Source organism: Microplitis demolitor, chromosome 7, assembly GCF_026212275.2.
Source record: "Microplitis demolitor isolate Queensland-Clemson2020A chromosome 7, iyMicDemo2.1a, whole genome shotgun sequence".
NCBI classification, from domain to species: Eukaryota; Metazoa; Arthropoda; class Insecta; order Hymenoptera; family Braconidae; genus Microplitis; species Microplitis demolitor.
In genome coordinates this window covers 20,666,106-20,678,904 of record NC_068551.1, presented here as the reverse complement: position 1 = coordinate 20,678,904, position 12,799 = coordinate 20,666,106, and the positions used below count along the sequence as shown (strand labels likewise).

At 26.1% G+C, this 12,799-nt stretch overlaps 1 protein-coding gene across 24 annotated transcripts in view; it reads right to left on the bottom strand.

Moving 5' to 3' along the window:
- LOC103574021 (MAP7 domain-containing protein 2) overlaps window positions 1–12,799 on the bottom strand; it is a 129,154-nt gene that overhangs the window by 38,337 nt on the left and 78,018 nt on the right. For 13 of the 24 annotated variants that reach the window (XM_008553349.3, XM_053740793.1, XM_053740790.1 and 10 more), the window contains one exon: window positions 2,218–2,274. The exons of 9 other annotated variants lie outside the window; for them this stretch is intronic. In XM_008553349.3, the coding sequence (XP_008551571.1) occupies window positions 2,218–2,274 (57 nt within the window). Of the gene's footprint in view, window positions 1–2,217; window positions 2,275–3,134; window positions 3,436–12,799 lie in introns of those variants that run through there. 2 more of the 24 variants (XM_008553344.3, XM_008553347.3) reach the window with 2 other exon arrangements.

Below are 12,799 nucleotides of genomic sequence, written 5' to 3'. Positions count from 1 at the left end.
GTGGCCACAACTTTTTTATCATAATTTTTTGCTTGTGCAATAAATAATATTTATTGGTTGCTAAAATTCGGTATTTAATGGGGCTAAATAAGATATTATGTGAGCGAGCGGTTATGGATGTTACATAAAATGTTGAGCAGGGAATTAAATCAAGTTGAAAATGAGAAGGGAAAAATATTGAGACGAAAGAGACGTATGGCTGAATATGGCCGAGAACGTGCTCGCTCCTAATATAGAGATGGATCTCTCTTTTAGGCTGGTGAGAGCGATCGACATCGGTTTCTATATTGCACATATTCAATGCTGACACAAATTATTTCCGATCAAAGAAACACGGTATTGAAGATTCGTGGATGAAAAGAATATTAAATGCTATCTAATATAAATGTTTTACTTTTTTTTTGGAATTTTCATTTACAAAAGTTTTGAAAAGCCAAATAATTTTAAGGTGAAATTGTCTTGAAGATTCCAGTGGAGAAGAAAATTCAAAAAATATTTAAAAAAAGTTCGATATGTGGAAGATTAACTTGAGACAGATTAGAACTTCGAGTGGAACTTTTGTAATTTTGATAATGAAAAAAAAGTTTATCTAAGACTTTTATATACTCTCTAAACATGAATAAGTGAAATAAGTGGATATTCACTAATTTTAAGTGCCAACCGAACCACTGTTTGAAATTAGTGGTTCGGTTTTCACTTGGAATTAGTAAATATTCACTTATTCATGTTTAGAGAGTAGGCAAATTTTGAGTACTATAATAACGTTTTTAAAACATATTTTTGAAAATTTATTTTTACTACATTGTACCCTTGTTTTGAAAAAAATTCAAAAACCTCTAATTTGAAATTTTTTTTTTATTCTTGTAGAACTATTGGTTTCTAATGGAAATTTTTTTGTAACGAGGGTGAAATGTAGCAAAAATACGTTTTGAGAAATATGTTTAAAAATCGTTCTTTTATCATTCAAAATTCGCTCATTTTAAATCTTTGGTAAATTTTTTTTTTACTATCAAAATTGGGAAATTTAAAAAAAAGTTCTGCTCGTTCTACTCTACCTCAAGTTCGAAGTTCCACATGTCGAACTTTTTTGGAATATTTTAAAAAAAAATTTTTTACACTGGTTTTTAATAAATCATTCGAATTAAAATTTTCACTGGGACATGTAACACAAATTAAGTGTCAATTAGCTTTTTTCGTGATTAAAAAAAATATTTATTATAGAAATATAGAGGCTGAGCGAAATGGAAATTCTAAAAAAGACCCAAATTTTTTTTTTTTATTATTTTTAGTAACAACATAATCGTTACAGTAAAAAAAAAATTTTTTTAATATTTTTTTTTATGATGTCCTATTTTGCACTAAAATAAAAAAAAATTATTTTTATCGACATTGAAAATTTTCCTTGGCATCCCTAATTTGACCGGCGCTCCTCTAATAATTTCTAATATCAATACTATCAATTAATCGATGACCAATTATTTGATACTAATCATTTCGGATGATTGTAAAAAATAAAAAACAACGGAATCCATTAGTGTCACGGAAAACTCCCCAACATAAAATAAAATAATAAATCGATACAAAAAATTGTCTTGTAATGGCCGATAATTATTATTAATACATAAAGTTATGCGTCGCATATTTATAAAAGTAAAGTTTATAAAATCAAAGCTTGCTTGACCTCAATTAATTTGTAAATAAAAAAATAAAAAAATTGATCCGTAAAAATTTTAAGTTTTCATACAAAAATTTAAACACAAGTCCTTAGTATTTTCACTTCAACTTTTGTTGAGTGGCCTCCATAAAATTTATATATTTATTTATAATTAAATATGTGTCAAGATATTATTATCGATAAATTGGGTCGATAGTTAGTACGCATCATGAAATTTGTCCCATCGTTATATTGAATTCCGGAATTCTGCATCGCCAGGAAAATTGTCAATCCTTCTCTTCCACTACTACGATTTACTCATCAAATTTTCATGCACGTATCCCTAACTAACGAAATTTAAATTTACATTCAATATTAAATATTAATAAATAATAATAATATTATTGGAATAAAATAAAATTTCTTTAAATTTACAAAATTAAAACAAAATTATTTTTAATCAAATTTCTTATTAATTAATTAATCAACGAAACTTGATTAATGATTCAATAATCGATAACTGTATGATTCATTTTTGTTAAATAAATATCTTTACTACATACTTATAAATACTTTATGATTATCTCCATTGATACTGGATGAGTTGTCACGATACTCACCTGCAACATAAAGAAATAAAAAAATTAATTTTAATTAAAACATATAATTAAGAAAAAATCTATAGAACAGAGAGTTTACTATTGGTATTATTATTATTTTTTAAATTTATATGTAAATAGCAAACAGTAGTGTTGATTGTTAATTATGAAATAATTGATTGATTGTGTATAGTAATTTATAAAGTGTGATTGCAATACCACAGCTTTTCTCTCTCTCGTCTATTAATTAGGAGATCTGCAAGGTTGGAATTGCAACTCGATTGTTGGTGCAAGTTTCATTAAATAGTTTATTGTTATCTTGTCTAAATACGCTTTTGAAGTTAAATACTAATCTGTATCGAGATATATATCAATGTAATTTATAGCATTCTCTCTCGTTAGCAAGAATGCTGTAAGTTTTTATTATAAACATTTAATAATTACATTAATTAATATGAAAATTTCTTGGTATTGATTCGATTTTTTTTTTACTTTGTCGGATACAACGTGATGCTAAAAAAGTAATTTTTATTTCATGGCTTTATTACTGGTTTCTAGTAAAAAAATTCCCTATTTTTTATATGGAAAAAATTTTTACTAATTTATCAAAAAAATAAATAATAAAATTATTTTTCCAAAGTAGGATAGAAAATTTTTTAATTCTTAAATTTTTTAACTGTCTCATTTTGCCTCAGACTTAATCACTCCGAAATTCATATCACTTGCAAATAAAATTATTGACCTCCAGGTCTCCCCTTTATAAAAATTAACAAAAAATTATTTTTACTTATTACGATTAAATATTTAAATATAAAAAGTGACGCAATAAATGTATGAAAAATAATATTTGTTTAAAAAAAAAAAAAAATAATAAATGAGACCTTCTCTGAAATGAACTTTTCTGCTGATGCGATGGCGAGAAATTTGTTCAATTTGAGTGATATCATGTGGCCCAAGATTTTCTCTCGACAAAGAACTCACGAGGATTCCCCTCAAGGTCGCAAGAGTGCTACTTGGTATTCCCCGATCCATCTCACCAATTCCCATATCCTTTTCCTCCTTTCCACCTTCTCACTATTTATTATTATACCCGTCATTCGACGACTATCTACCTACTTATATTTACTACTCAACATCAATAATCACTTCAATTACACCGACACCACTCAATAATCATTTCGATTCCCCATATATTTTTCACTTACAATAATATCCTAAATAAAAAAAATATTTCAATCACTTTTTAAAAATTTTCCCGCTCTGTCTTTAATACAAAAAAAATCTACCGCTCAAAAATGTAAATTTTTTATCAATTAAATATTCAGTTAATATTTTGTCCATTAATTTATCTCATATTTATTACAGGAAATGTCAACCGCACATTTATATATAAAATGACGTTAACATTTTTTTTATCTATACATTTAAATCGGATTTAAACTCATAAATATTTACTAATAAATATAATTTATATTCAAATTCAGATTCAAATTTGAAATCGTCGGTGCTAGATAATATGAGACCGCCAACAACAACAACAACAACTGACTAGAGTAGATAGAGTAGTTGTAGAGTTAATGTTTACTACTATCGTGGTTTAGAGTATTTTATATATAATAGACGAGACTGTAAGACTTGTGCTGCAATACTAGTCAACAAACTGTAGCCTCCACATGACGAGACACATTACACTATCTATACTTTCGTGCAGAGTAAAGGTATTTATTTGAAAATCAAGATAAATAATTTACTTATTTAAATATTATTCAAAGTCCAATAATTACTTAGTACCAAATTTAACAGTAAACAGTAAATTTAAATGTCGAAAATTTTATATAAATTTAAATTAAATAGACTGTGTAATTTTATTTTAATTGGCCACCGATCAACAATTACTGTGACTGAAACCTGTCTCCCACTAAAAAAAAAAAAAAAACTACGTCACGCAATGATTCAAGATCTTTTACGTCGTTGACTATAAATGCATCAAGGCAAAATAAAAAACAATGTTAACATCGAGTATTAAGTCATTTAAATATATGATAAATTATTTTTCTTGTTTTAAATAAATTTCTTGAATTATATCAGTCAGAAATTCTTAATAAATTATTATGATATAGGACATGTATCAAAACTATAAAGTAAAATAATTTATAACGATAATGAGCGTAGATAATAAATTTTATGAGTTAATTTTGAGAGCAAGAGATTACTATGGAGTCATTACACACTTTCGACCTAATTAATTTTATCTACTCCATTTTCATCCACATTATAATATTAAATACTATAAGTAATAAAATTTAACAGATGTAATTTTAAATTAACACTTCACTCCACTCACTAAAAAAATATTTACAAGTTGAACATTTTAATTTTTATTTATTTAAAAATTTATATATTTTTTTTTTAGTTAATTTATAAGTATTTTTTGTGTACAGTAGTGTTCAAGTATCAGGTATAGTAATAAATAAAACATTTTAGCATTGAAGCGACAATATGTCCGAGTATGTGAACCCGGTTTTGTTAAGAAATATATGAACGTGTTCACATGTGGGCACTTGGCGATATCTGAGTCTTGGTTGCACCTTCGTCAGCTACCACAACACTCTGGCAATGTGCTTTCGCACTCCCGTTTGTCGCTCATCGAATAAATATATTTTAAGGTGGGGAAAGGAAAGTCACGACGACGAGACCAACAGACCAAGTGAGATTATAAAAAAAAAAAATTATATATATATATATATATGCACATGTATGTGTGCGTGTAATGAGTACGTATTAAAAAAAATATATATATTTTTAAAAATATATGAACGAAATGTATTATCTAAATGATGAATCAAACACGCACCTAAAGATAAAAATTATGATTAAAAAATTTTTTTTTCATTTCTATGAATGAAACCACGTTTGAATTCAAATGAATAAATATTTTCAAACTTCCTGTTTTAATTTTACTTAATTGATTGAGTAAACGAGGAAAGAAATTGAAGATTTAATTAAAAATAATAATAGGAAAAAAAAGTTGAATTTTCTCTGCAGTAAAAATTGAATGATAGTTAAAAAAAAAAAAGTGTTGAATTATTTTTATGTAGTTCTGGGTAAGTTAACCACAGTTATTGTTTAAAACTGCGGATGCGTGGTATACAACTTTGTAAGTAATAATTAAGGACATAGATAAAAAAAATTATTTTTCAAGTCAAGTTATTGACAATGAGCTAGTAAAACTACGTCAAGTGTAAGGTATATTATTTAGAAGTGTTTTTTTTTTATGTAAAATGTGATGAATGTAAATACGAAAGTTTGAAATTTATTTCATTTTTTAGTGGGAATAAATGTGCCATTGGGAAAAAGTTTTTCTGGAGTAGACGTTTTCTAAAGTTTTTGATAAATTTTGAGTCGTAAGATCAACTCTTGGTTTTTTTTTTTTTTTTTTTTTTTTTTTTTCATTATTATTATAATATATAAATTGGATCGCGAGTAGTGAGAAGTCGAATATTCTCGATACTATAATAAGTCGATTTGAATAACTCATTTTTATTTTAGTTTAATGATCTGTAAATTTACTCAAATGAGAGATAACTTGTGGAAATAACTTTAAGGAAATAAATTTTATTCAAATGAATCAATTTTACATTAATTTTTTTTTTTATTGGAGAGTAAAAAAAAAATCCGGCAGTAAAAAATTATAAAAATTTATTTTGCAAAAAAAAGTTTAAAAAACCTTTTTAATTTAAATTTAATGTAGAAAATGGGTCAGTTTATTGGATATTTTTAGTTCCGCCATTTTTTGTGGACGCGAGTGAACGGACGCGCGAAATTAAAAATTCAATTAAATTTTTTAAAATAAATATTAAAGTGTCAATTAAAAAATTCGTCCTGTCAAATAAAACCCCCTTTACACAAAAATCGATTATTGAAACCATTTTAATGATCAATTATAACACCATAAAAATATATAATAATATTTATATTATCATCTCCTAACTTTTTGATGACTTAAGACTCACTAAACCTATTATTTTATTAACTTAGCACAAATATTAAGGATTATTAAATACTGGGATGTTTTTTGATGTCAAGTTATCTTAGTTCAGAATATAAATATCGTATTAAGTTAGTCGTTGAAGAGGGGGAGGGGAGGAAGACTTTGTTATGCTCTACAACAATAATTTTAATTGTGTGTATTATGATAATAATAATATCTGTGACATAAATTATAATTATGTCACAAATATTCGTCATATTGTGTAACAATACGGTGTAAAAATTCGGCAGTGTATTCAAAATTTATTGATTATTACTAATACTAATTTTTTAGCGCGCAATAGATAACAATTTAAAAAAAGTGTACCGTCAAAAAAACTAAAAACTGATTAGCACATTAATAACTTTTTATACACTCGAGAAATATATCAAAGTAATTAATTAAATAAGTAATTACTTGAACATTACAAGTAGGCGAGCTACGGAAATGCAAAAGTTACGATGTCCTTGAAACAGTAGGAAGTTATCAATAATCATATGAGAGACAAAGTAAAAAAATTTTCACTGCAAGTGTAAGTTAATGTAGACAAGTCATGATTAAAAATATTTATCATCGACATAAGATAAAAATTGAATAATTAAAAATTCTTGGTTATTAATTTATATACAAAGAAATGAATATTGTATGTAAATATGTAATATCATTAAGTAGTTTTTATATTATATGGAAATAATTGTCATGCGTGCAAAGTAACGAGAGCGCAAACTTGTTACTTTTCTCACGAACGCGATCTACTGACGGTGGGATTTTACTAGGCCTTGGTTTTTTAAAATTAAGTAACGTTTGAAGTCTCTTGTCTTCTTACCAGCGATTGAGTTGTGTATGAAAGGGAAAATAATGTTAACTTTACAGAATAAAGAACACTAGTGAAACGTGATTGAGTTTAAAAAAAAACGGCTTTTACCGCACGCGACGACAAGGCCGCAAAGAGTCGACGACTCAACTATTTTCATTTATTATTATTATTATTATTATCATTATTATATGTAAGGTGTATTTTATTTAATTGAATTATGTTGGATAGAGGTAATCGTCGAGACACACCCTAAATATTTGAATGAGAATGTCAAGGAAATGACTATAAAAAATATATTTTTATTTATTGTTTTTTTTTTTTTTTTTTTTTTTTCAAATAAAAATAAAGTTTTGAAAATAAATATTATCGAAGATGACGGCGATATCGTGATTTATAATTTTTTAAATTCTATGAGCGCTTAATGACGAATATGGTGTGATCAAGTGTACAAGACAGACTGAGAATTATGTAAATTATTTTTTTTTTATTTAAATATCACGTAGGATGTATTTTGAAATATTGTTTTAATTTTACTTCAATGCAGACAACATTCCTTAACAATAATTAATTTTTTTTTTTCTTAAATGAAATAATTATAGTGATAATTAAAAATTACCAGAATAAAATTTTTTAAAAAATGACTTAATTTGAAAAATGAAGAAAAAAATATTTATTTTGAATTTGTTATTTAACAGAGTCTACTAAAATAAATATGAAATAAGAAATTGGACTAAATAAAATTCTTTGACAGATTTTAATTAAAGTTTGATTACTCATAATAAACTTTTGACATTTTGATATCGCAATTTATTTTAAGTGTCATAAAATATTTTTTTCTTGATAAATAAATAAATAAATATATATGTAAGAATATATATTATTTTTATTTGAATAAAATAAATAAAAAAATTCAAAAGAGTTTTCTTTATAAAAAAAATTTTTCAAAGGATTTTTTTACGTTTATTTTTCTTTAGTTTTTTCTGTTAATGAATTCACCCTTCGCAATAAAAAGCGAGAATTCAACAGAAACAAGTATAATAAGGGCACGCGTGGGAGTAAAAAAATATAAATGGGTTGGAAATTAAGTCTGCGCGTTGTCACGTCGCAAATAATAAAAATAAAAATCTTTGTAGACTCGTTAATCGTCCAAGTTTTGGCACTGCCATTTTTTATTGTTACAAATAAACGTGTTTTGTTTACGAACTAAGTATTAAATTTTTTTAATAACAAACATAATAAATAAGCACCACTGCAGACTTTATTAAAAAATAAATAACAAAATTTTTGAACTTGAAAGTAAAATATTTTATTTTTATTATTTGTTACTAATTAATAAATTAAATTTTAACTGATTAACAAAGTAGCAATAAACAAGACAAATAACTATCTTAACGTGTCAGTAACGGTTTATCCTCGTTAATTAACAAACTTCTTGGTTCAGCAAATATGAGACTGATTGCATGTACCAACATTTCATGTACAAATTGTTAAGTTTTGTAGTGTTAGTATTAGAATAGCAGTTTAAAACCTTGTGTTAGGATAAATTAATAATAATAATAATAGTCCTACATATATATGATATATCTTTAAACGAAAAGCACGTGGCGCATCTGCAAATGTATGAAAATAGTGTACATATATTTGAAACCTCAGTCTTCCGTTTCAACGCGCGTAATTCGCATTTAATTGCTTCAATTTTAACGGTGAAAATAAATATATACTTATATATATGTATATATGCATATGCTGTTAAAAAAATTGCGAGTAAATTTGAATTAATGACAGATTTTATTTTAATCCGACTTCACTCCTTTACTCAAAGTTCCAGAGCGGATTGAAATAAATAAAAAATTACCCGCTTCGAACTCACTTCTAATTTAATCTGCATTCACTGCAAACATTTTTTACGGTGTATACATATATATTTTTTTGAGTTAACAAAAATTTTTTTTTAAATAAAATTCAAATTTGTAATTTAAAAAAAAAATGATTGTAATATTGATAATATTTATAAATTTATAATTTACATTCCTTTGTATGAGCTGCAGGTGCAAGAGAATGTGAATATAGGTCAAGTAATGTGTGTAGGCTTGGTTGAATCATATGTCAAGTAGGTTTAACTTAAAAGGCATGGAATTATTATGTATTAGTACATATTTATATAATATTACCAAGTCTAGATGGTGTATGTAAGGTAATGTCTTTGATGCATTATATCTGCAGTGAACTCGTTTGGTATTAAGTGAAATTAAAATTGAAAGGTAAAATAATCGCGGGTAAGGTGAAATTGCGAAATATATTTTTTAAGAAGGAAAGTTATCAGTAGAAGAGCCAAGGAGTTATCAGTAGCGAGTTTTTTATGGAAAAAATTTATCAACTGAAGTACAGTCTGTTTTATCACAATTTGTGACTTTACGTTATCTACTTTATCTATGGGCGGCTGACTGTTTTATCGACGGTGAGCGATCGGTAATTTACTTAGAGGTTTAAAAATAAATTTATATGACCTTGATAATATATATATAAGGGGATATTGATCTTGAAAATTAAATATATATATATATATATATATATATATATATATATATATATATATATATATATATATATATATATATATATATATATATATATATATATATATATATATATATATATATATATATATATATATATATATATATATATATATATATATATATATATATATATATATATATATATATATATATGTATGCATGTAAAAAATATGAAAGATGATTTAAATAGATGGACTATTTTTGTTGGATAAATGCGATTTGGAAGAATAAATAATTACGTTCAGTAGAGACGGAAAAAAAATATATATAATGTATATGTTTATATAAAAAAAAAAAAAAAAATATAAATGAGAGAGAGAGGGAGATAGAGAATATTATGGTTTATGGGCGGTGTTGTCTCGCCCCCGCAATAAGATGATACTAAGTTGATGCAAACTTTACAAGAGATTAACGTCAAGTGTCCATGGCACTCCTCAAGAATAATTTTTCAATTATAATACAAGGAACATTTTTCGCGCTTTATATAATTGTAGCTAAAATACACGGTATGTAAGTTGCAATTTTAAAAACAATGAAATTTTTAAACTACCATTTAAAAAAATTTTTTTTCTCATGAATAGAATAGACAGAGATTAAATAAATGGGGTTTTTCTGTGTCGTTATGAAGTTTAGAGAAAATTGACTTTCAAAGAGCACTTGAATAATAAATTGTATTTTTGCAATGGTTCAATGAATTAAATTATTGTTGAGTGAGTATATAGAGACGAGATCGATCGTCGAGTTTATTCGATACGACATTTTTACTATGATGCAATTTATTCACGATAGCATCAAATTTATGTTATAGAGATAAATTTATTTATTTTTATTTTTACCATTAAATCTAAAATTACTTTCACAAATAAATTTTTTTTTTTTTCGAAATTAATTTTTATGTGAACGCGGATTTTATCCAAGTGAATACAGAGCGGATGACTGTGTATTTATTTAATCCCCTTTCAATCAAATTCACTTCGTAAGGGAGTTCATTATAATTTTGACTTTAATTCGAAGTGAAATTTACTCCTAAAATCCAAATCCTCCACTGAAAACTAACTCCCTATTTACTCCGTAAGCAGAGTGATTTTTTCTAAAACCCCAGAATTAAAAATGATGAAGTGAATTCAAATGGAATAAAAATCCATAATTACTCCGAATTCACTCCCGATTTTTTACAGTAAATAATTATACGGCTTGAAACAGCTATTGAATTATAAATGCTAAGAGAAAACAAAGTGTCAGTAAATAGACAGTCGTAATAATTGTTCAACAGATGTTAAAAAAAAGTGTTACTTTCTATTGTAAGAATTTAAGCATAAAAATTTAAGTACTTCACCGAAAAATAGTAAAAATTTAAATGAGGATTCGCGTGATGCACGCGATGGACATTGCGATTTAATCAACATACAAACATACATTTTAACACTACATATATATACTATGCAAAGTAACAGTGACTATAAGACACTTTGAGTAAAAGACTAAGACTTCAGGACGTCAACCCGGCTCGTATTATCGATTTTTCGAGCTGGACACGCGCATTGTTAATTATATCTCATTGAGTAATTTAGGCAACTTGAAAAAAAATATATAAATAAATAACAAGACAAACTATTTATTCTAACGTTAACTATGACAACATGAAATACTAGTATATGCATGCATTATTACTGTGTCATAAATTAACAACGATGATAGATCTACACATGTTTTGTCTTGATGACAGTTTTGATATTTCCGTAATTTGTATAAATGGTTTCATGACAACCCGCTATATGTGTCTATTATTCAAGTGTGTGTCTCTAAATATATAAATATATATTTACATATACTCACAACAGTTTGATAATTTAATTAAGGGATATATATATATATGACCTGTATAATTTAATGAAAAAACACTTGACCTAAAATTTAACTACGGTTTTTTTTTTTAATTTTAAATGAAATGAATTAAAAAATTTATCTATCGATTTGTAAAGTGAAAGATAAAATTTATTTTGAAATTAATAATGGGGTAGAAAATTTAAAAATTTTTAAATAATTATTAATTTTTAAATTATACGCTACCATAGTTTTATGATCAATTATAGTTTGCGTAAACAAAATTTCCAAACATGGATAGTTATATATATATATATATATATCTGTTGTTGGTGAGAGCTTGGGTTATTTAATGGTAATTATAATGAGGAGGACTTGGGCTCTTAGATGAATAAGGGTCAAAGAGAATAATAGACAGTATAAGTTATTAGGTAGGTAATAAGATGAGGTAAATATATAAGAGTAAAACGAAAGCTTAAACCGTGAATCACGCATCACGCCTTAAGACACAGCTATTTATCTATTATTTAATTCGTAAAACTGTAAGGAGAGACTGAGAGTGCCGTTTTATTTAGTAAAGGTACCAAACGGTAGTCACGCCGTGACTGCATGCAACTGGCCTTTGCACCTGCGGCGCCGTTGCGAACGCGACCAAGACTTACTCTAGACGATAACGACCCTCGTTTCTTGCTACTTCATCGTCATCGCAATCACCATCGCCATCACCATCATAAGAGTACAGTAGTTCCTGTTGTAGTTGTAATAGTTATAGTAATAGTAATAGTACTAGTACTACTACTACAGTAGCTGTAGTCGTAGTTTGTAATTGTGCAGTCACAGTTCCAAGCGCGCCTGTATTTATATATGTTTTTATTTTACCCTTTTTTTATAACACATACACTCTTTGTTCACTTCCTACACCTTTACCGTTATATGCGATATTTAAATGTCAATACTTTCAGTGGTTAATTTTTTATTTTAGCGCTACATTTTTAAAAAAAAATGTCATTTTTTTTTATCTACACAAAAAAAAAATTTTTTGGCGCCAAAAACTTTTTACGTTATTAATTTAAAATTTTCATCATACGGAAATTAGCCGTCGTCTAATAATTTTATAATTCTTTTAAAAACTATAAATTATGAAAAAAAAAATATATAAAAAAATTGCACCTATAGCTTTTTTAATTTTCTACTTGTGCATATTTTTAGTTTTTTTATTTTTCTAAATAAAATTGTTGAAAAAAAATTCAAAAGTTGATAATTGTCTGCTGACTTCAAGGTTATAAATTTTCTCGG